Consider the following 21,584-nt stretch of genomic DNA (forward strand, 5'->3'; position numbering starts at 1 on the left):
TGTTTAGGCTGTTATCCAGAGCGTTGTGACTGTACCTGTGCTGCTGGCAACAATTTAATTACACTTTTTTGTTGACGTTTACTGACACCGGCCATATTCAACGGGTGTTGAGCGTTCGTCAATTCATCAGTTAAGTCCACGCTCTGGCACACTCAGACGAGAGTGCTCTGAAATCAGAGTACACAGGCAGAGGGAATTTACGAAAGCACCCATCATTGAAATCCTGTTACTTGATGATGTCATCAGTGGCCTACCTGCTACTGCAATATGCTTATTTTAATGAATACTGAAATTATAGGGAACCATTTGCATCGATAACATTTAATTAAATTAATGATTGAAATGTAAAATATATTTTTAGGGTATTAAAATAATTGTCCTCATAATTCATATTGGCATAGTGAAATTAAAGGAATTACGTGTAAGCAGTAAGCACATATTACACTGCCTTTTAGTGGTAAGATATATAAAAATATGAAAAGTTGGAGGGGGAAAAAAGTCATTTGCAAAAGGAAAAACAGTGGTGATTTTACCTGATCTACAGTACTTCAGAGGTGCATTCAAAACGGGTTAAACATGGAATAAGTGGTACAAAATTTAAACATTGGCTTGCTTACAGAGCCTTGTTGGTAAAGTTTATATGATTGTGATTATCTGTGTGTGTGTGTGTGTGTATATGTATATATATAAATAATAAACTCACATGGCATAAATAACTATTTAATACAATCTAATGATCAGAAATATTAAAGTTCCCTTTCATTCACTGTTTGAAGAAGCTAAACATTTTCCACGTCAGTGTCATTTCCCTGACCTGTCTTCCTGATGGGACAAACATACCTGCCTCCTTATCAAGTGCATGAAATGGACCAGAGGAGTTCATGCCAGGCCAGTGAGTACTCCGTTGGATTGAAAAATGTTTAAAACATTCAACATTACACATTCTGAAAACACCTACACGGAGTCTGGTGGCTCATAAAACAATGGTAAAGGGGCACAGCGCCACCTAGAGCATGTCAGTCAAACCTTCCTCACTTAAAGCTATGTCCAACCCTGAATATATATTCCATAGATCCATTTAAATGATAACAGGTAATTGCATATGTTTGAATATAATGACAAGCTTCCAGAGACGTCTCAATGCCTGTACTTACCCAGAAAAGACCTATTACATCGTGGCTGATCCTCGGTATTGTCCTGTCACTCAAAACACACAATCACCACACATGAACAAGATCACCAGTCTAAATCCAAGATCAGATTACGAAAATGGGTCCTTCTCTTTGGTGCCCTCTGTGGGGTTTAAAGATCATGGTAACGTCACTATAGTCTAACACACATCGACGTTGTTTGTGTGTTTGGGTTAGTTTAATACAGGTGTGTGTGTCACCTATGCGAGGCCGGACTGTGAGTATCTAGCAGAGTTCTTGTTGAAGGACAGCATGTCATCCAGGCTCTGGGAAGGGAGCTGGGGCTGAGGGGGGCACTGGGGCTGAGTTTGGGGCTGTGTGGGGGGAGGGGGGGTACTGAGATGGGCAGTAAGGTGGGGCTGCATACTGAAGTTGAGGTGGAGAAAGATACTGAAGGTGAAAGGGTGGAGGTGCAAATTGGGACTGAAATGGGGAAGCAAACTGAGGGTGTGTTGTGGGGGTGGTGTGTATTGGGGTTGGGGCTGTTGGGAGGGTACTGAGGTGGGGGTTGAGGGGGGCACTGAGGGGCTGGAGGTGCATTTTGGGGCTGACCAGGGGATAGTGTGGGTTGAGAGGGTACCGGGGTACTTGACTGGGGCTGGGGTAAATAACTACTTTTGGGCTTGGCCTGGGGTGGCTCCATATGCCCTCCACGCTGCCCCTCTGACCACTTGAAGGCCATTTTGGGTTTGTCCTGCTCCCGTTTGGCCCATTTCCCGTAGCCCTGTCTCTTATCGTCGCTGAAGTACACAGAGGGAGGAGTGAACTCTGACTCCCTATCATCCTGCCGCCGACTCGTCCACTCGCCAAACTAGTCCACTAGGAAAGGAGTGTTGTCATATTGAAAAAAGAGAAGACAGTTAGTTAATGATCTAACCCTCCAGGCAGCATAACACTCTTTAGTGTCTCACTGGAGGAAATTACCAGAGATGATCTGACAGGCTTTGATTACAGCGAGCGGTCCTTGGTTAAACCTGGATCTTTCCTGCTTTACTTTGCCCTGTTATACATGTTATGCCAGTGTGGTGGCAGTGAGTCATCAGTGATCACCATTCATTCTAAAAAATATCCATGCCAATCGTGTCAGCCAGAAACAAGGAGTAGTGTTTACCTTTGCCCCTGTCCCACTCTCAGACGTGGGGTACTCCTGACTTGGTGTCTCTCCTCTCTTGGATTTCTACCTCCAACTCCTTCACTGCAGGGGCCTCTTCTGAAGGAAGCAATATAAGAGACAACACTTACAACAGCATTCACTACAGTCCAAAGTATATACATAGAGCAGTATACAGTCATAGCCATACAATCTAGCGTGATCAGGTATCATTGTCCCCAGTGCTGTATTATTGTGGGAGGTTCCTCTAACCTTGGTTGTGTCCAGCTCCCTGGTCGTCCTGTGTTCCGTCCAGCTTAGTCTTCATCTTCCTTTGCCTCACCTTGGCCAACTGAGCATTCAGCAGAGCCTTCCTCTTCTCCTTCAACTGCTCCCTCTTACTGCGCTGGTCTGTCATCTGAGAGAAAGAGAGGGAGAGAAAAGGAGAGAGATAACTCATCTAAATAAAAAATGGAATAAATATTGACAATCTGCTTCAAACTCGGTCATTTAAATTAACTGATAAGTAATATAAGAAGATCCTAATCTCAGGGGTTGCGGAGGCTGAGAGTAACTCACCTGGTATCTGAGCATGTCCAGAGTCTCTGTTTCCTGCGCTGCTCCTGGTCCTGAGAAAATGCAAAGTAGCCCACACCCAGCTCACGGGCCTCTGACATGGACAGACAGAGAGAGAACAGGGAGGAAAAGTAGCAGTGTGAGAGATGGAGGAAGAGGCGAGAGATCAGAGAAGAGACAAGTCAATCTACAGAGAACACACCTCTCAGGGTTTGGTTCAAAAAGTACAGTAAATACAGTTTGATTACTGTATTTATGAAACCAGTGCCATGCCAACCTTGCTCCCTGATGTCCTCGTTGTGGATTCGTCCCACAGGCCTGTTCATGGCCTCCTCCCTCTCCCAGGCTTGCCTCTGCAGCTCTCTATGCATGTCCTCTGACAGTCGGTCCTTCTCAGCCGGGTCAAGTCTGAGTACAAACATTAAAAAAAGAAGCTCAGAACAGTATTGTCACTAACATCTTCTTCTATGAACAAACTTACATTCACTTCCATGTTTGATCAGAGTAAAATATACCCTTTTCCCTGAAAGTCTTGGTCCAATTTCTTGAACCCTGGTAGGTCTTTCTTCATGCATCTCCAAGATCGTCCACCCTAAGGAGGAATCAGACAACAGCTTCTTCAATTTCTAACCCTCGACCACTCAATGACATCTACAGTCCAATACTCTGCCTCTGCTATAGATGAGAGATACAGTAGTTTGGGGCTTCATGTGCTGTGCAGACATTACCACTCCTTGGGTGGGTTGGGGGAGGAGCTCTCTCGCTCTCTCATTGGGCATGATTCTGGGTCAAATCCACCAGGAAAAATCCCTCTGTCTCCTCATCTGACACAATGGAAAAGAGGACTGTAATTCCAATGCGAGAAATACAAATGGCCTATGCAGGGCCTTCACATGGCAAACTTACATACAGAATATGACAGCATTAATTGACCAGTGTAACAAATTACAAAACTATACCAGGAAAGTGTCCTTTGGTCATCTGCACATACAGTTTAGCTTTCTCTTCTAGCTTGCAGCTGTGGACAAAGAGAGACATGGCAAACAGCAATGAGCTCTAATAGAAGGCAGTGATGGTGTATAAAATATGTTGTCGGTGTGAAGTACATCACTTTGTACTCCCTTTGCTTTGTCAAGGTTGTTCTCTTCCTCTGCCACCTGTTCCACATCTTTCTGTTCCTGAGCTGAAACACCCTCATTCTGTTTGATCCATACATTACGTTTCTACACAGTGACAATAACCCAATGAACGTTATGGAGGCGAAGTAGGTTGATTACGTGTCTCTGTACTGTACAAAGTTCAATACATACCTTGCTTTTGGGGGATTTGGCACTAGTCCCAGCATCTTGGCATTTTTCATGTTTGAATTGCTCTTGTTTCCTGTAGAGTTCAGCTTTGAGATCAACCAGCTGCTGAGAAAAGAGTATACTACAGTATCCTAGCTTGCTATGTGTTAGCGTGCTGGCTAGATAAGTTACCGGCGTTATCTAACCAGCTAGCTTTGGTTTACACACTGCTGACAGAAAATGTCACAATAATAATTATTGTAAACAGGTCAACGATGAAGCAGTCACTGCATATTGCTTTTTCTTTTTATCCATGGTTGTTAGATTTCGATATATTAGCTCAAAGTCAGCTAGCTAGCGAAAGGTAACCAATCTACAACTTCCGAAGCAGCCGTGTTGTTTGGGTCACGTGATAATTTAGGGGTAACTAGCTAAGTAGATTCAGGACTGCCACCTAGCGGTGTGGAGTAAGCAACTGGCATTCTTTAAAAAATATATTGATGCTTTCAATGTTGGCATAATTCGTTTCTGGTTATAATGGATTTAGGCTCTTGAACATGCAGTTATGTAATATATGTATATGTATATCAGACTGCAAGTATAGACAGAGATTGTTCTTTTACTATGTCTCAGGTATCAAATCAAATGTTATTTGTCACATGCTTTGTAAACAACAGGCGTAGACTAACAGTGAAATGCTTACTTACTGGTTCTTTTCCAACAATGCAGAGTTAAAAATAAAATATATATATATCTTATAACCATAAATATACCATTTCGATGCTTATAATGATGCACAACATTCTGCCCATTACAGCTGACAAAGAACGGAATAACTGAAAGTTGAGATAATGTGTTCTTGGCATATTTCAGTACATAGGACAGTGAATATGTCTATTGTAGACTCAGGAAATGCAGAATGTTTCTGTTGATGGACCAGCAAACAGTTGCTCAGGTATGGGTACACATTCTAAAAGGGTCTAAAGCCCACATGACAGTGTGGTGTCATCATAATGGTATGATTAAAGGTGATAATCAGCAAGAACATTTCTGTTATCAGGTTGCAACTGTGCTATTCTTGTTCTTTTATCTATTCAAACATTTGAACAATCCATCTATTGCCAGTTCCATCAACCATGACTGTATTTGCTTTAATGTGCAAACATGGAAGCAAATATGTGTTTGGATTCCAAATGTCTCAGAGGTAAATATCAGAATAGGTATATAAGGTGAAAAGAGGCCATAGTCCAACCATATCAATGTCAAAGGTATATCTGGTGAGTATAGCAATTCATTTTCAATAAATAAGATGTCAGGGGAGATTATATTTAGGTTTGGTATCTCGATTAATTTAAACACAAGCTAAATGTAATTTACATTGTGCCATAGGAATGCTTTGGGTAAAAGCATCACAATATACAGTGCTTTAAAATGTTGTTACTTTGTATTTGGTGAGTTCTCTCCACGAAGCTCAGACAGCCATCCATCATGCTACTGAAGAGAAACACAGGTCTCATGATACTGATGCTGTGTACTCTGGCACTGTGGGCCAAGTCAGTCAGTGGAGGGTCCAGCTTCCTCAGCCCCTCCCAGAAACCACAGGTAAGACAGGTAAGGTGTAGCAGACGTGTGTGTTTGTGAGTAAGGTTTATGAATTGTGTGTAAAATGTGTGTGAGTAATGTTATAGTAAATGTGTGAATAAGGTAGTGTGTAACTCACTGTCGTGGCCTGGCCCTGCAGGGTAAAGGGAAGCCCCCTCGAGTTGGTCGGCGAGACATTGAAAGCTTTGCTGAGCTGTTTGAGGGTCCCCTTCACCAGGAAGACAAACACAATACAGTAAGTGACACAAAGAAGGTTGCTGATGCACATGGATTTACCTCTTAAAAATAGGTAATCTATAAGTCTTTGCTAGGTAAAGCTCCGCCTTATCTCAGCTCACTGGTCACGATAACAACACCCACCCGTAGCACGCGCTCCTGCAGGTATATCTCACTGGTCATCCCCAAAGCCAACACCTCCCTTGGCTGCCTTTCCTTCCAGTTCTCTGCTGCCAGTGACTGGAACGAATTGCAAAAATTGCTGAACCTGGAGAATTATATTTCCTTCACTAACTTTAAACATCAGCTATCCGAGCAGCTAACCGATCGCTGCAGCTGTCCATAGCCCATCTGTAAATAGCCCATCCATTCTACCTACCTCATCCCCATATTGTTTTTATTTACTTTTCTGCTCTTTTGTACACCAGTATTTCTACTTGCACATCATCATCTGCACATCTATCACTCCAGTGTTAATTTGCTGAATTGTAATTACTTGCTACTATGGCCTATTTATTGCCTTACCTCCTCACGCCATTTGCACACACTGTATATAGACTTTCTTTTTTTCAATTGTGTTATTGACAGTACGTTTCTTTATTCCATGTGTAACTCTGTGTTGTTGTTCGTGTCGCACTGCTTCGCTTTATCTTGGCCAGGTCGCAGTTGTAAATGAGAACTTGTTCTCAACTAGCCTACCTGGTTAAATAAAGGTGAAATTAAAAAAAGGGTCTAAAATGGCTTTATTAACATATTGCTTATCCCTATCTATTGCTTTCAAAACTACATAACATGCCAAGGGATGTTAAGGGCTAGGTTTAATTTGGATACTGATCAGCTCTCCCTGTTCTCAGATCAAGGCTCCTTTTGAGATGGGCATCACCATGAGTGAGGAGGAGTTTCAGGAGTATGGTGCCGTGCTGCAGAAGATCCTGCAGGATGTCCTGGGAGACACTGCCACTGCAGGTGCCATGCGATGACATTTGAACTTACAAAAAGCACTACTACTCTAGTTGGATAGAGACAGTGGTGATTTTAGCCTGTAAATCTTGGTGGGGCAAACTCAACTTTTTATTTAATGCATACCAGCAAAGCCACTACACAACACTAAACAAGATATTAATTGCACTATAACGGTGACAAACGGTGCCCACAAACTGTTAGTGCCTACATAAAGCTGTCCCAACAGCAGAGTCCCAACAGCAGTCCCAACACCTTACCACTGCTACACCTGGTTATCAGCTGAGCCTTGTCTGTCAGCGAAACAGTTAATTCAGCCTCATTTGCTACATATTTTTTAAAAACAGCTGATATGGCTGACTTGCTTAAACAAATGTGGTTTCTACTGACAATTGAGATGTACATACTATTATACAAGGGAACGGATAAGAGGTAATGCGTAATTTCGAGTAAGACATTAATGAGCGAGCTAAGACAGACGTAGTCAATATAACTATCTGTTCAGTACTTTTAAAATGTACAGCAACAGAATTCAGAACAATTGTCCAGTGTCTGTGTTCTTTTGCCCATCTTAATATTTTATTTTTATTGGCCAGTCTGAGATATGGCTTTTTCTTTGCATCTCTGCCTCGAAGGCCAGCATCCCGGAGTTGCTTCTTCACTGTTGACGTTGAGACTGGTGTTTTGCGGGTACTATTTAATGAAGCTGCCAGTTGAGGACATGTGAGGCATCTGTTTCTCAAACTAGACACTATAATGTACTTGTCCTCTTGCTCAGTTGTGCACCGGGGCCTCCCACTCTTCTTTCTATTCTGGTTAAAGCCAGTTTGCACTGTTCTGTGAAGGGAGTAGTATACAGCATTGACCGAGATCTTCAGTTTCTTGGAAATTTCTCACATGGAATAGCCTTAATTTCTCAGAAAAATAATAGACTGACGAGTTTCAGAAGAAAGCTCTTTGTTTCTGGACATTTTGAGCCTGTAACCGAACCCACAAATGCTGATGCTCCAGATACTCAATTAGTCTAAAGGCCAGTTGTATTGCTTCTTTAATCAGAACAGTTTTCAGCTGTGCTAACATAATTGCAAAAGGGTTTTCTAATGATCAATTAGCCTTTTAAAATGATAAACTTGGATTAGCTAATGCAACATGCCATTGGAACATAGGAGTGATGGTTGCTGATAATGGGCCTCTGTTTCGAGCTACAAGTCATTTACAAAATTAACTGTCTACACTGTATTTCTGATAAATTTGATGTTATTTTAATGGACAAAGAATTTGCTTGAACGGTAGTGTATATTCATTTTTTTGCTAACCAGGTGGGGCTCAGAGCCACCTGCCCTGAATGACAGGTTGCCACTGGATAGAGATACACTGTCTGTTCATGATGGTAGCTATAACAACAACTCATTAGCACATATTTGGAATGAACCATATTTGGAGCCAAAGAACAGTCCTCTGTCAAATCTAAACCATCAGACAGACAGCAGAGTGCGTTAAATGTTCCAGAGCAGCATTGTTTAAAATCATGTTTTTGTGTTTCAGAATGATCACAACTTGGCATAGACACGGAATACAAAGAACCTCCCATTTCCTGTTCTCCAACTTTCTTTTCCCGATTTGTCTTATACCTGATTAACTGTGTGAACATCGTTTGAATTGTAAAAGATGAATAAAATAACACTGCTTCATTACTCCCTGGGTCATTTTGGGTCTTTGAACAGATCTCTCATCTTAATCTTCAGAGTTCTCTAGTAACCAGACTTTCTTAGGTCGCGGCTCATAATGGCAAAAAAATCTGAATTTGAGCGTCAGGAGAATATGAAACAGCCCATCGAGCTCACTAAATCTGCCAGAAATAATTATTCTTATAAGTCCCCTCAGCTGTTTCCTGCAAGTATAACTCATTTGTTCTGGTCAGATTAGTCACAGTGCAGTGAATAGGACGCTTGACATAACCCTGTGAAACATGCTAAATTATGATCATGTATTCATTGAAGGAAAGAACCCTCCTCTCTTAGTATCTTGTTTAATATCTGTTTCAGGTCAGCTGAAACGGCTGCTACTCAGACCTGGGGAACTAGGGCACCTCTGGCAGTGCACTGTGGGCCACGTGTTTAATTAGGTTGTATTAGAAGGCCTCGTCTCTCTGCAACTCCAGGCTGCCCTTCCTACAAGAGTGTACTCGCATATCCGGACCTATATACAACAGGCTCAAGTAGAACACAAAACAATTACATGGGAGACGTGTCTATGAATAACTCAAAATCATGAGTTTCTCTGGGTTCAGTAGAGGTACCATTCACACATTGAACCCATTGTCCTAGCCGCTTTTCCACCTTGATCTGGTGTGATGGTAGTGTCTCTCTGGATGTGTCACTGGGTGCTCCTGTCAATCATTCTCAAATGGAAGTGCTGAAGCTAAACTCTCTTTCTTAACCCATCTCTGACTGCTCACAGGAAGTTGCTAATGGACAAGCCACTCAGCCACTTCATGTCTCAATTAAATCTGGAAATAAAATCAACCTTATTTCTCCCTAACGCCAGAGAAGTTCAGCCTGGTTCTCTCCCCCCCCCCATACAAAACACTACAGAAATCTGTATAAGACAAGGCCCTATACAGACATTCTACTCAGTTTCTCTCTAGTCTATACAAACCCCTGCAACCCATTTACATGCTTAACATCTTTCCTTATAGTGTATCAGACTTGAAGCATACACAATTCCTTCCCATCAAAATACACATAAACACTGACTGAAGTGACACCCGTGGAACTAAGGTATAAGTTCAAGAGTAAAGTATTAACCTTTAAAAAAAAAAATGCCTTTGCACATAACAGGCTTGTTCTACCATTACCAACCACTGAGTACACCAGCACCCTCAGAGGTATTTACCTGTTGAGAGTAAATTGGCCTAATGCAGCAGACTCCATGTTCTTGACAGGAGAGGAATTTAATGAGGGGCGCTGGAGAGAAAGAGCTGTATTCAAAGGACCAATGTGCTCATGTATCAATTCACAGAAAACCATGAGAAAGTAAAAATAAGCTTTTAATTGAGTACATAACAGCCTTTGATAGTGAGGAAGGAACCAGGAAGGGAAGGAAGGCTTCTACATCGGCTAAATCAAAACCAAACCATTTCACAAGTCAGCAAAACAACACATGCAGACAGGAGGAAAAGAAATGCAGAACAAAAAGGTAGAGTTAAATGATTACAAACACCAAAATTAAACGAATTAAAGCTTCCATCAAATCTAATAAAAAAGATATGTAAAAATAAAATACAGATTTGGATTCCAGTCAACGCATATGGAGCCTTATGTTCAGGGTGAGATCATAGTTGCTGGAACCATTGGGATCTTTTAAAACAGAGTGAAGCTCAAACTGAGCATTTCATGCTCCTAAAGCCTGCTAGCCTCTGTTTCAGACTTAACTCCTAAAAATATGCAAGGGCTTGGGGCCAGCTAAAACAAAGCTCGACAACTACATCCTTTTTTCTCTTATATACATTTTTCTGCAATGCGTTAACTACCAAAAATATATTTTCAGACGTTAAATGCCACAGGCTGCAAACAAAACCAGTTTGGAAAACATAGTTGATTTATTCTATATATTGATTTACGATTACTATTTAATGTGAACCGTCGATAACACAATTCTCTCCTCCATGAGGCTGCCTATGTTTGAGGAGACCGAGTGTGTGTCAGGTCACTACGACAGCTACACCTTGTTTTTTCCATGCCTGTAAGGGTGGTAGTCATGGCCTCCGTGGTGACCTTCCCTGTCGTCGTGGTGGTCAGATGCCGTAGAGCTGGGTGGTGTTGCGTCGGATCGTGGTGAGCACCGTGGTGATGCTTTCTCCCTTCAGAAGGCTGATCTCACGCAGGGTGTGAATACCCATGCCTGGGTGGGCAAACCTACAGACATCTTTACTAACCTACCGGTACACAGAGAACAGAAACGATTTACATACATGTACTGTCAGCCTTAAACTTTCACCTCTATACGCCTAGCTTGTGAATCGGTGCCCGTCGAACCTCCCAAATGTGTGTTGTCGTGTGGTGTTTGTGTGTACCTGTCGGGGCAGGAAATAGGGTGCGTCTGTCTCCAGGAGGATGCGGTCGAGGGGGATCTTGCGGATCGCGTCACGGGCCTCGTATGCCCTGGGGTAGGTGATGAGAGCTGTGAAGCCCACACACAGGTTGGGAAACTCCTTCAGGAAGGGCTCGATCACCGGGTAACTGTTGGTGAAACAGTGTCTGTGGAAAAGAAAGGCAAATGTAAGTCTAAGTTTAAGAAACATTGCCTTGTGCCTTGTAATTCTGTTACCAAAAACAAATGTTTTAAGACATGCTCCAGTACTTTGGCGACTAGTAAGTATATTTTTTTTTACCTCCTGCTTTAGGCTGGATGCCACAATGTGTAGTTCATACATGCATAATCTATGAGCAGAATTACTGATTTACCTCAATTAGCCACGAAATCCTTAGTTTGAAAGCGACTGTTTTCTGGAAGCTGTGTTGCACCACTTCCCCTACATTTCCCCCCCATGTGGACCAGCCAATGAGATTCAGCCCCTCGCCATTTGAGTGACAGCTAGCAAGAATCACACACAGTAGATCGAGAACGAGAGCAATGACACGGTGCACATATGACTTTTTTCAGGGACCACTTTTGGCTCGTGGGTGCTACTTTCAGAACTACTGGCTAAAAATAATACAAAAGTACTGGAGAATCCCTTTAAGATATGTTCTTATTTCTCTCCCTCATGAGGGAAGATAATGAAAGTTCACAGACTTATAACAAGTAATGGTAGACCTACCAATTAGTTAGTGATTTTACTGATATCAAGTTCTCTTATAAATTATTACGTGATTAAAACTCGTCATTCTGTTACAAAATTAGTAACAGAATTACCAAAACAGTAATGGAATTACAGAAACTGAATTGGCTACAATGGGAAATCATAGCAGCCACAAACCACAAGTTGTGTCACCTGCTACTGTTTTCCCTTCCACTGGCATACTGTTATGTTCAGCTCATAACTGTTTGGTTTGTGGCTGCTTCGTGTTAAACCAGGTGTTAAAACCGTCTGTCTCGACAACCACTCCCTCTCCAGTGAATGTTACTCCCCCAGTTCTTACCAACACCTACCCATGAGCCTCCTCTTTCTCCATTTATTGTTACCAGCATCCTCACCCACTGAGCACTGACCGACACCGGTCGACCATTGACATTGAAAAGTAGTTGAAATTTGGTCAGTCCACTCTGACGTTAATGTTAACGTCCACAGATGGACCGGACCAAATCTGAACCTATCATAGATATGTTTCACAAGTTTGGACAGCATAGTACAGTGAGAGCACAGTAGAGTACAATCCAATACATTAGTACAATACAGTAAAGAAAAGTAGAGTACAGTATATTGTAATGTACTAAATTATACTGTAATCCACTCTACCGTACTGCACTCTTACTCTACTGTGCTGCAATATCCAAACTTGTGAAACATGGAGAATGAAATTCATATGCATTTCTGTGTAGTACAGATCAGGGACCTATGATGTAAATCCACTTCACTTACTGTAGTTAAAACACAAAGCAGATATTTACGTTTTTGGAAAAGGTGGTCGCATAAAACACTAAAGGAGATTTTACCATAATTCTGTTAGCAAAGTTATCATCTGCACAGTTCTTCCACTAAATTAGTTTTTGTAAATGTTTCTGTGGAAGTTGTTCAAAGTAGTCCTTGTGTATAGACGGGTTGGTTGTTTAGCAACAAAACCGACGTGGGGCAAAACAGACGAGGTTGGCTTAAGACTGTTGACAACATGTCAACTATAGATAGTCTCCAGTGTTTATTGAAAACATACATTTGCGGAATGAGCACTTCTCAAATACATTGCTAGTTGTTGCTCATCTAGCTAGCAAATTGTTTTGCCATATTGGCATGGACGTGACATCAGTCAAAACAAGACATGGCATCAAGAACAAGAAACCTACATGGCAGCTTCTTGTCATTGTTGATAGCCATCTGGCCATCCAGAATCACTACACAGGCTTCTGCCCCACTGAAGCATGCGCATCGTTTTCCTGATGCTAACCCATCTACAGAGTTGTATGGATTGTTAAACTTTGAAATCAATGGTTTTTGTTCGGCACACATTTAAAAGTGAAAAAAAAAAACAGTCAAATTGTAATTCTGTTACTGTGGAATTCCCCCATGAACAGTATCACACACATGCAGACACTGACCTGTGGATTTTGTAGTCCTGGGGCACACACTTCTTCATGATGAGCAGCAGGTCATCGTCTGCGTCCCTGCAGTGGATCACCAGAGGCTTGTTCATAGCCACAGCCAGTTTCAGCTGACGTTCAAACACCTACAGGGGGCGCCAAACACAACATCACTACCTCAACCAAGCAGCAGCTTATTAACTACTTCAAATGGGTCAGTTGAATGAGAGGGAGAAAATGAAGCTCTGACCATACCTCTTTCTGCCTGCATGTGTTGGTGGAGTTCTTGTGGGAGTAGTCCAGGCCGATCTCGCCAAAGGCTATAGCTTTAGGGTGTCGCATGGCCATTAGAATACTATGCTCGTGGGCCTCAGAGTACTCCTTGGCGAAGTGGGGGTGGCACCCGAACGCCCCCCAGACCAGCTCCTCCGCCAGCAGGCCCTCCCACAGCGCTTCCCGCACCATGATCCGAGGGTTGCAGAAGTCGGCGATGCAGCCGTGAAAATCCGTCGGGAAGCTGCTCTTGTGCAGGCTGCGGAAGCGGGCAAAGGTGCCCCGGAAGCCCAGCTTGCCCCACAGCATGTCCAGGTGGCAGTGGGTGTCCACGAAGCCATGTTGGCTCGCCCTCCGCTGGGAGGGGTCGCATGCCCAGATAGGCTCTACCCCCACTGACATTCTCCTGGTGGTGGTGCTGTTGTCATAGCACCTGGAGGGGGAGGAAGAGGGAAAGGAGGGGCCTCCGTCAGAGTACCTTCGGAAGGTCTGTTCACAGGGGCAGTAGGGGCTGGAGAACAGGTGGTGGATTTTGTGTGTAGCAGGCGAAGTGTTGCTGGAGCGAATAGCAGGCACCCACAGAGCAAAGGGGTCTGGGGAGGAGGAGACACTGCTGGGGGAGTGCGGGGCACCGATGCCTCCCATGCCAGTCCTGGGTGTCCCGGGGGGAGGTGGCTGTGCACTGTTCGGCTTCTCTGGGGGGATTTGCTTGGAGGAAATGAACACCGTCCTCCATGACTGAGGGAAGGGCTGTGCTGGGCTCTCACTGGGTGGCTGAACAACATCATTCAGTCTGTTTGTAGAGGGGGAGAAGAGAGTGGGCGCTGTAATGCTACCACTCTGAGCATTCACAGCAGGAAAGTTGAGTTTCCAGGTGTCTGGGTGGTATGTTTGAGGCTTCGTGAAGTAAAGTAGAGAGTTAGGAATGTAGTCCAGAGCAGGTAAGGAGGAGTCACTGCTGCTGACCTCTCTCTTGGGCTCCACCTTGGCATTGGAATGCGATGGAGACTCCTCCTGGGAGAAGGTCTCCACCACCACAGGGAACTCAACATCTGACCAATCAGGGGAGTCATCCCTTTTCAGAACCACACTCTGAGATGGAAAAGGAGAGAATAGGGAGATATCTCTATTGAATAATAATATAGGTTCCGGAACAAAATATTCATCTTCACCCCCCCAACCAATTATCCATACTAAACATGTAAATTCCTGCTAACCAACCTTTGGAACCTTTTTTCCTGTGACTCACCCTTGTGTCTTTTTTGAGACCCATGTTCTCATCCTGTGTCCCTGTTTCCTCAAACACCATTGGGCGGAAATAGTAGTCTCCGCCCTCGAGGGGAGCCATGTCCTCTGACTCGTTCTCTGACTGGGCTGAGCAGCAGTCTAAGTCAAGAGCCATGCAGTCATCTGGTTCCAAACTGGGCATGTCGTCGTTGGCTGTGTCCAAAGACTGGTTCTTTTTTGTGGATGACTTCTTGGCGAAAGAAGGGCTTATCTCGGCGGTCGCTTTGGCCGGGTATTGCTTCTCTCCTCTTCCCCTGATAGCAGCGGTCAAAGCCTTCAGGTAGATGGCCTTCGACCCCTCCTGTGGTGTCCGGTCTTTCCTCTTCAGACCACAGGCTGAAGGTGTAGGTGAGGAGACACGGTTTTCTGACTGGGATGTGTCCTTGAGTATCGCCTAAGGAAAAAACAAAATTGACATAGATATATCCAATGGAAGCAACACCAGTAAATAACATGTAACACTGGCCATCTGAGTTCATGTAGGAGAGGAGGCAAAAAAATATGACATTTCGGAGAACAGAGCAATGGTCCGTGCATTGAATTGCTTAGCAGAGTCCACAGTCATGATTTACCTTGGACTCGGAGGGAGTGAGATCTTTCAGACATTTTCTGGAGAGATTCCTGAGCCCCTTGATTTTCCCTGTGAAGAGGTTGCTCCCGCTGGGGTCGTCTTGCGAGGTGACCTCCTTTCTCTTGGGTGTGTCTAGGGAGATGTCCTCCAGCTCTCCCAGACCAGCCGACACGTCCAGATCAGGGGAAGTCAAAACCTCACTGGGCGACACACTCCAGCGGGTGGGCTCGGGTGTTTCACCATTGCTCTTGCGGAATTTTGTAGGCGAGCCGAGTGTTGTCCGTAGCCAGTCAAACTTCACCTTCTCTCTGTTGTTGCTGTCCATATCAGACACCCTAGTCAAATATACAAGTAAAAAAGATGTCTGCATTATTAGTCACTCAAGTCAAACAATACCTTCAAATTGTCTTCAGAATAAGCATGGGGTTCAGTGATTTGTATCTTCCCAATGTATCAGACATCACAATTTGAAAAACACCAATAAACAACAATTTGTTAAAGTTAAGTTTTACCCTGCAGAGCTGTTTCTTCCAAACGAATTATGTTATTTTCTGTAGAAACAGACCTGAAACTTTGTTCTCCATTTGTCTTTCCAAGAGGGTGAGCACAGAGGCATCATCTCTCCCTAATGAAATCACAGAAGGAAAAAAGATAACAAAGTTTCCGTTCTGTTTTAAGATGTGAAGTGTTCGACTACAGACAGGCTTGTTAGCTAGCTACATAACGAACCTTCAGAAATCAACATGGGTTTCTTTCTCACATGTTAGCCACTTCTCTGGTCTGGATTCTGTGGCTAGTAAAACTCGGTCTGACATGTAAATTGCAGGGTTCTGCTACCATGCGTTAACTCAGTTACTACCTAACCTAGCTAGCTAATGTTACCTACCTAGATACCTAGCTTAATATGTTAGCTTGGATCACATCACTTTGTTATCATCAAAATGGGTACATTACCTATTATAACATCTGATATAAGACTGATGAAATATTAACAAAACATTTATTCGAAATGCAATTCAATCAGACTATATAGCTAGCTAGTTTAACAACTATACCTTCTATTAGAATTCTGATGACAGAAAGTAGCTAGTTAACTGTAAAACAGCCACGTGCGCACTGATGAGCAAATCCACGTGACTGATTAGACGTCAAAGGGCATTTGTGATTGATTCATTGGTTGGGGTCTTTGGTGATGAGAAAAAAATGTATGTCAAGCAAATATTCTTCAAGGCATCCCAAAATCAAGGGCACAATGTGGGGGAGGATGATTGACCCTACAAACTGATCTAAGGTCAGATCTTGCGTCGTTTCCTAATTGTTTCTGGAAAGGTAAACTGATCCTAGACCTGACAATTTGCGAGTTCATATGAAATCTTTCAATCCCTGCCATTTGCAAGACTCCACTTGATGGCAGTGTTGTTACTACTCGGATGAATGAATAAATGCATGAATATTCTTTGCACAGATTCAATTAGTCATGGTTGTAACAGTCTAGTGTAGGTCGTAGTAGTCAATAATTTATCATATCTTAGCCCACTATGTTGTCAGTCTGGTTGGTACCAGGTATAACAATTATTAAAGGTATAGCTATGTATGCCATCCATCTAAATGTCAAGGTTAATTGGACAGATCTAGAGACCCCACCCACCATACAGCTCAAACGTTACATTTTAGTTTCATATGACTGAATTCTAGTAAAACAATTATCAATACAAGCAGGCTTATCTATGTTGACACTCTTAACCTCTAAGAACTGATTAAGTTAGACTGTTGCATAAGAATAAATATGTTTTTCTATTCCTGCAATTACTACTGTCCCCCAATCCTCTCTCCTTTGACTTTGTATCAGTCATCAGTAGTGGTGTACTACAATGTAATTATACAAGAGACCCAATACAAATAAGCCAATATTCGGGTCAGATAAGGCAAGCTCAAGATGTCCACATGCTCTTGATGGAATAAACATATCAGATTGTTCAAAGGTGAGATATTTAGCTATTGCCAAGATTTTATGATTGACAAGATAAGTTGGTTACAATTAGTATGTATAATTCAACTCTCTCATAACGGTTGATAAATGGGAATAAAACCTGAAAAAATGGTACTTGGAAATGTACAATCTTGGCAACGTCATGTATAGTGATTGACAGTTTCAGAATATGATTTCTGGGGAAACTTAATAAACCTCTCAATAACAGAATCTACCTTTGAAGTCCTTTAATATTATTCATCATTTCTCATTTACAAACACTGTTTCATTCAACCATCAGAGTGCATAATTCACACTTGGTCAGTAATAGTATTTGAAAGTACTGACAGAAAAATAAAATGTTTGAGCACAGCAGTGGTGTAACGTACTTAAGTAAAAATACTTTAAAGTACTACTTAAGAAGTTTTTGGGGTATCTGTCCTTTACTATTTATATTTTTGACAACTTTTACTTCACCATAAATTTTCCCTGACTCCCAAAAGTACTCGTTACATTTTGAATGCTTAGAAGGACAGGAAACTGGTCCAATTCACACACATATCAAGAGAACATCCCTGGTCATCCCTACCGCCGCTGATTTGGCGGACTCACAAACACAACTGCTTCGTTTGTTAATGATGTCCGAGTGCCTCTGGTGATCCATAAATAAATAAAAACAAGAAAATGAACTGATAATGCCGCTGGAGGGGATGGATGCCATCCTAACCAAATGTGCTATTTTGTGTGTTTTTTCGCATTGTTCGTAACTTAGTTTGTACGTAATGTTGCTGCTACCATCTCTTATGACCGAAAAGAGCTTCTGGACATCAGAACAGCGATTACTCACCTCGAACTGGATGAAGATTTTTTTCTTCAATGAAGAAAAGACGGAAACATGGGATGGAGGTTGGGGTGCATTGTGAGAATTTGTCGTCAAAGTGGTAACCCGCCTCTACCATCAATTCTATTGGCCAATGTGCAATCTCTGGAGAATCAACTGGATGATCTCCATTCAAGATTATCCTACCAACGGGATATTAAAACTGTAATATCATATGTTTCACCGAGTCGTGGCTGAACGACGAATCAGATAATATACAACTGGCTGGGTTTTCAGTGCATCGGCAGGACAGAACAGCTCTGTCTGGTAAAACAAGGGGTGGGGGTGTATGTCTATTTATCAATAACAGCTAGTGCACAATGTCTAATATTAAGGAAGTCTCGAGGTATTGCTCGCCTAAGGAAGAGTACCTCATGATAAGCTGTAGACCACACAATCTACCAAGAGAGTTTTCATCTATATTTTTCTGAGCTGTCTATTTATCACCACAAACCGATGCTGGTACTATGATCGCATTCAACAAGCTGTATAAGGCCATAAGCAAACAAGAAAATACTAATTCAGAAGCGGTGCTCCTAGTGGCCGGGGACTTTAATGCAGGCAAACTTAAATCCATTTTACCTCATTTCTACCAGCATGTCACGTGCAACCAGAGGGGGAAAAAATATAGACCACCTTTACTCGACATACAGAGACTCTCCCTCGCCCTCCATTTGGCAAATCTGACCATAATTCTATCCTCCTGATTCCTGCCTACAAGCAAATACTAAAGCAGGAATTACCAGTGACTTGCTCAATACGGAAATGGACAGATGATGCAGATGCTAAGCAGCAGGACTGTTTTGCTAGCACAGACTGAAATACATTCCGGGATTCATCCAAAGGCATTACGGAGTATACCACCTCAGTCACTGGCTTCATCAATAAGTACATTGACGACGTCATCCCCACAGTGACCGTACGTACATATCCCAACCAGAAGCCATGGATTACAGGCAAAATCCACACAGAGCTAAAGGCTAGAACTGCAACTTGCAAGGAGCAGAACACTAATCCTGACGCTTATAAGAAATCCCACTATGCCCTCAAACGAACCATCAAACAGGCAAAGTGTCAATACAGGACTAAGATAGCACCCACATCGGTAGCTAAGAAATGCTTTGAAAGGCTGGTCATGGCTCACATCAACACCATCATCCTGGAAACTCTAGACCCACTCCAATTCGCATACCGCCCCAACAGATCCACAGATGACGCAATCTCAATCGTACTCCACACTGCCCTTTCCCACCTGGACAAAAGGAACACCTATGTGAGAATCCTGTTCATTCACTACAGCTCAGTGTTCAACACCATAGTGCCCACAAAGCTCATCACTATGCTAAGGACCCTGGGACTAAACACCTCCCTCTGCAACTGGATCCTGGGCTTCCTGATGGGCTGCCCCCAGGTGGTAAGGGTAGGCAACAACACATCTGCCATGCTGATCCTCAACACGGGGGTCCCTCAGGGGTGCATGCTTAGTCCCCTCCTGTACTCCTTGTTCACCCATCGACAACAATGAGATGGTCAGAGACCTGGCAGTGTGGTGCCAGGACAACAACCTCTCCCTCAACGTGAGCAAGACAAAAGAGCTGATCGTGCACTACAGGAAAAGGAGGGCCGAACATGCCCCCATTCATATCGACGGGGCTGTATCGGACAGTTAAGTTCATTGGTGTTCACATCACCAACAAACTATCATGGTCCAAACACACCAAGACAATCGTGAAGAGGGCACGACAACACATTTTCCCCCCGGGAGACTGAAAAGATTTTTCATGGGTCCCTAGATCCTCAAAAAGTTAGACAGCTGCACCATCGACAGCATCCTGACAGGTTGCATCACCGCCTGGTATGGCAACTGCTCGGCATCCGACCGTAAGGCGTTACAGAGGGTAGTGCGTACGGCCCAGTACATCACTGGGGCCAAGCTTCCTGCCATCCAGGACCTACAGTTGAAGTCGGAAATTTACATACACTTACATGACTTAGGAGTCATTAAAACAAATTTTTCAACCACTCCACAAATTTATTGTTAACAAACTATAGTTTTGGCAAGTCGGTTAGGACATCTACTTTGTGCATGACACAAGTGATTTTCCCAACAATTGTTTACAGACAGACTATTTCACTTATAATTCCCTGTATCACAATTCCAGTGGGTCAAAAATGTACATACACTAAGTTGACTGTGCCTTTAAACAGCTTGGAAAATTCCAGAAAATGATGTCATGGCTTTGGAAGCTTCTGATAGGCTAATTGATATAATTTGAGTCAATTAGTGGTGTACCTGTGGATGTATTTCAAGGCCTACCTTCAAACTCAGTGCCTCTTTGCTTGACATCATGGGAAAATCTAAAGAAATCAGCCAAGACCTTAGAAGAGAAATTGTAGACCTCTACAATTCTGGTTCATCCTTGGGAGCAATTTCCAAACTCCTGAAGGTACCACATTCATCTGTACAAACAATAGTACGCAAGTATAAACACCATGGGACCACGCAGCCGTCATACCGCTCAGGAAGGAGACGCGTTCTGTCTCCTAGAGATGAACGTACTTTGGTGCAAAAAGTACAAAATAATCCCAGAACAACAGCAAAGGACCTTGTGAAGATGCTGGGGGAAACAGGTACAAAAGTATCTATATCCACAGTAAAACGAGTCCTATATCGACACAACCTGAAAGGCTGCTCAGTAAGGAAGAAGCCACTGCTCCAAAACCGCCATAAAAAAGCCAGACTACGGTTTGCAACTGCACATGGGGACAAATATCGTACTTTTTGGAGAAATGTCTTCTGGTCTGATGAAACAAAAATAGAACTGTTTGGCCATAATGACCATCGTTATGTTTGGAGGAAAAAGGGGGATGCATGCAAGCCAAAAAAACACCATCTCAACCGTGAAGCATGGGGGTAGCAGCATCATGTTGTGGTGGTGCTTAGATGCAGGAGGGACTGGTGCACTTCACAAAATAGATGGCATCATGAGGTAGGAAAATGATGTGGCTGTATTGAAGCAACATCTTAAGACATCAGTCAGGAAGTTAAAGCTTGGTCGCAAATGGGTCTTCCAAAGGGACAATGACCCCAAGCATACTTCCAAAGTTGTGGCAAAATAGCTTAAGGACAACAAAGTCAAGGTATTGGAGTGGCAATCACAAAGCCCTGACCTTAAGCCCATAGAAAATTTGTAGAACTGAAAAAGCATGTGCGAGCAAGGAGACCTACAAACCTGACTCAGTTACACCAGCTCTGTCAGGCGGAATGGGCCAAAATTCACCCACCTTATTGTGGGAAGCTTATGGAAGGCTACCCGAAACGTTTGACCCAAGATAAACAATTTAAAGGCAATGCTACCAAACACTAATTGAGTGTATGTAAACTTCTGACCCACTGGGAATGTGATGAAAGAAATAAGTTTAAATAATTCATTCTCTTTACTATTA

General features: G+C 43.0%; 3 protein-coding genes across 11 annotated transcripts; 1 reads left to right on the forward strand and 2 right to left on the reverse strand.

Annotated features, from left to right (window-relative positions):
- Positions 1–704: 704 nt before the first annotated feature.
- On the reverse strand, positions 705–4,547 carry ccdc174 (coiled-coil domain containing 174). Its single transcript, XM_045691652.1, is given in 10 exon segments — positions 705–2,009; positions 2,302–2,400; positions 2,554–2,698; positions 2,860–2,888; positions 2,891–2,950; positions 3,134–3,264; positions 3,372–3,448; positions 3,585–3,680; positions 3,816–4,079; positions 4,167–4,547. Coding segments are annotated over 7 exon segments (573 nt in total). The 5' UTR covers positions 3,636–3,680; positions 3,816–4,079; positions 4,167–4,547; the 3' UTR covers positions 705–2,009; positions 2,302–2,320.
- Positions 4,548–5,395: 848 nt separating this feature from the next.
- On the forward strand, positions 5,396–8,614 carry ghrl (ghrelin/obestatin prepropeptide). Of its 2 annotated transcripts, none has more exon segments than NM_001139585.1 (5): positions 5,396–5,419; positions 5,599–5,744; positions 5,884–5,979; positions 6,815–6,926; positions 8,466–8,614. In NM_001139585.1, coding segments are annotated over 4 exon segments (327 nt in total). In that variant the 5' UTR covers positions 5,396–5,419; positions 5,599–5,630; the 3' UTR covers positions 8,471–8,614.
- A 1,336-nt stretch (positions 8,615–9,950) lies between these two features.
- On the reverse strand, positions 9,951–16,447 carry tatdn2 (TatD DNase domain containing 2). Of its 8 annotated transcripts, none has more exons than XM_014132790.2 (8): positions 16,344–16,447; positions 15,854–15,913; positions 15,290–15,623; positions 14,680–15,111; positions 13,413–14,522; positions 13,176–13,303; positions 10,996–11,179; positions 9,951–10,857 (listed from the first exon to the last, which is right to left on the reverse strand). In XM_014132790.2, the coding sequence occupies exons 3-8, from the start codon at positions 15,611–15,613 to the stop codon at positions 10,717–10,719; spliced, it is 2,319 nt and encodes a 772-aa protein (XP_013988265.1). In that variant the 5' UTR covers positions 15,614–15,623; positions 15,854–15,913; positions 16,344–16,447; the 3' UTR covers positions 9,951–10,716. The 8 variants fall into 8 exon arrangements, with proteins under 8 accessions (XP_013988265.1, XP_013988262.1, XP_013988263.1 ...); XM_014132787.2 differs by having other exon boundaries at positions 15,801–15,913; XM_014132788.2 differs by lacking the exon at positions 16,344–16,447 and adding an exon at positions 16,243–16,335 and having other exon boundaries at positions 15,801–15,913.
- Positions 16,448–21,584: the final 5,137 nt, after the last annotated feature.

This window comes from Salmo salar, chromosome ssa12, assembly GCF_905237065.1.
Source record: "Salmo salar chromosome ssa12, Ssal_v3.1, whole genome shotgun sequence".
Lineage (NCBI taxonomy): Eukaryota > Metazoa > Chordata > Actinopteri > Salmoniformes > Salmonidae > Salmo > Salmo salar.

Coding starts and splice junctions, on each gene's coding strand:
- ghrl (XM_014132734.1), top strand. CDS start 5,631: ATGCTACTGAAGAGAAACACAGGTCTCATGATACTGATGCTGTGTACT. Junction 5,754..5,883: donor AGAAACCACAGGTAAGACAG/GTAAGGTGTAGC, acceptor CTGGCCCTGCAG/GGTAAAGGGAAGCCCCCTCG. Junction 5,980..6,814: donor AGGAAGACAAACACAATACA/GTAAGTGACACA, acceptor CCCTGTTCTCAG/ATCAAGGCTCCTTTTGAGAT.
- tatdn2 (XM_014132792.2), bottom strand. CDS start 15,613: ATGGACAGCAACAACAGAGAGAAGGTGAAGTTTGACTGGCTACGGACA. Junction 15,112..15,289: donor TCACTCCCTCCGAGTCCAAG/GTAAATCATGAC, acceptor TTTTTTCCTTAG/GCGATACTCAAGGACACATC. Junction 11,180..13,175: donor CAGGACTACAAAATCCACAG/GTCAGTGTCTGC, acceptor TCTTTTCCACAG/ACACTGTTTCACCAACAGTT.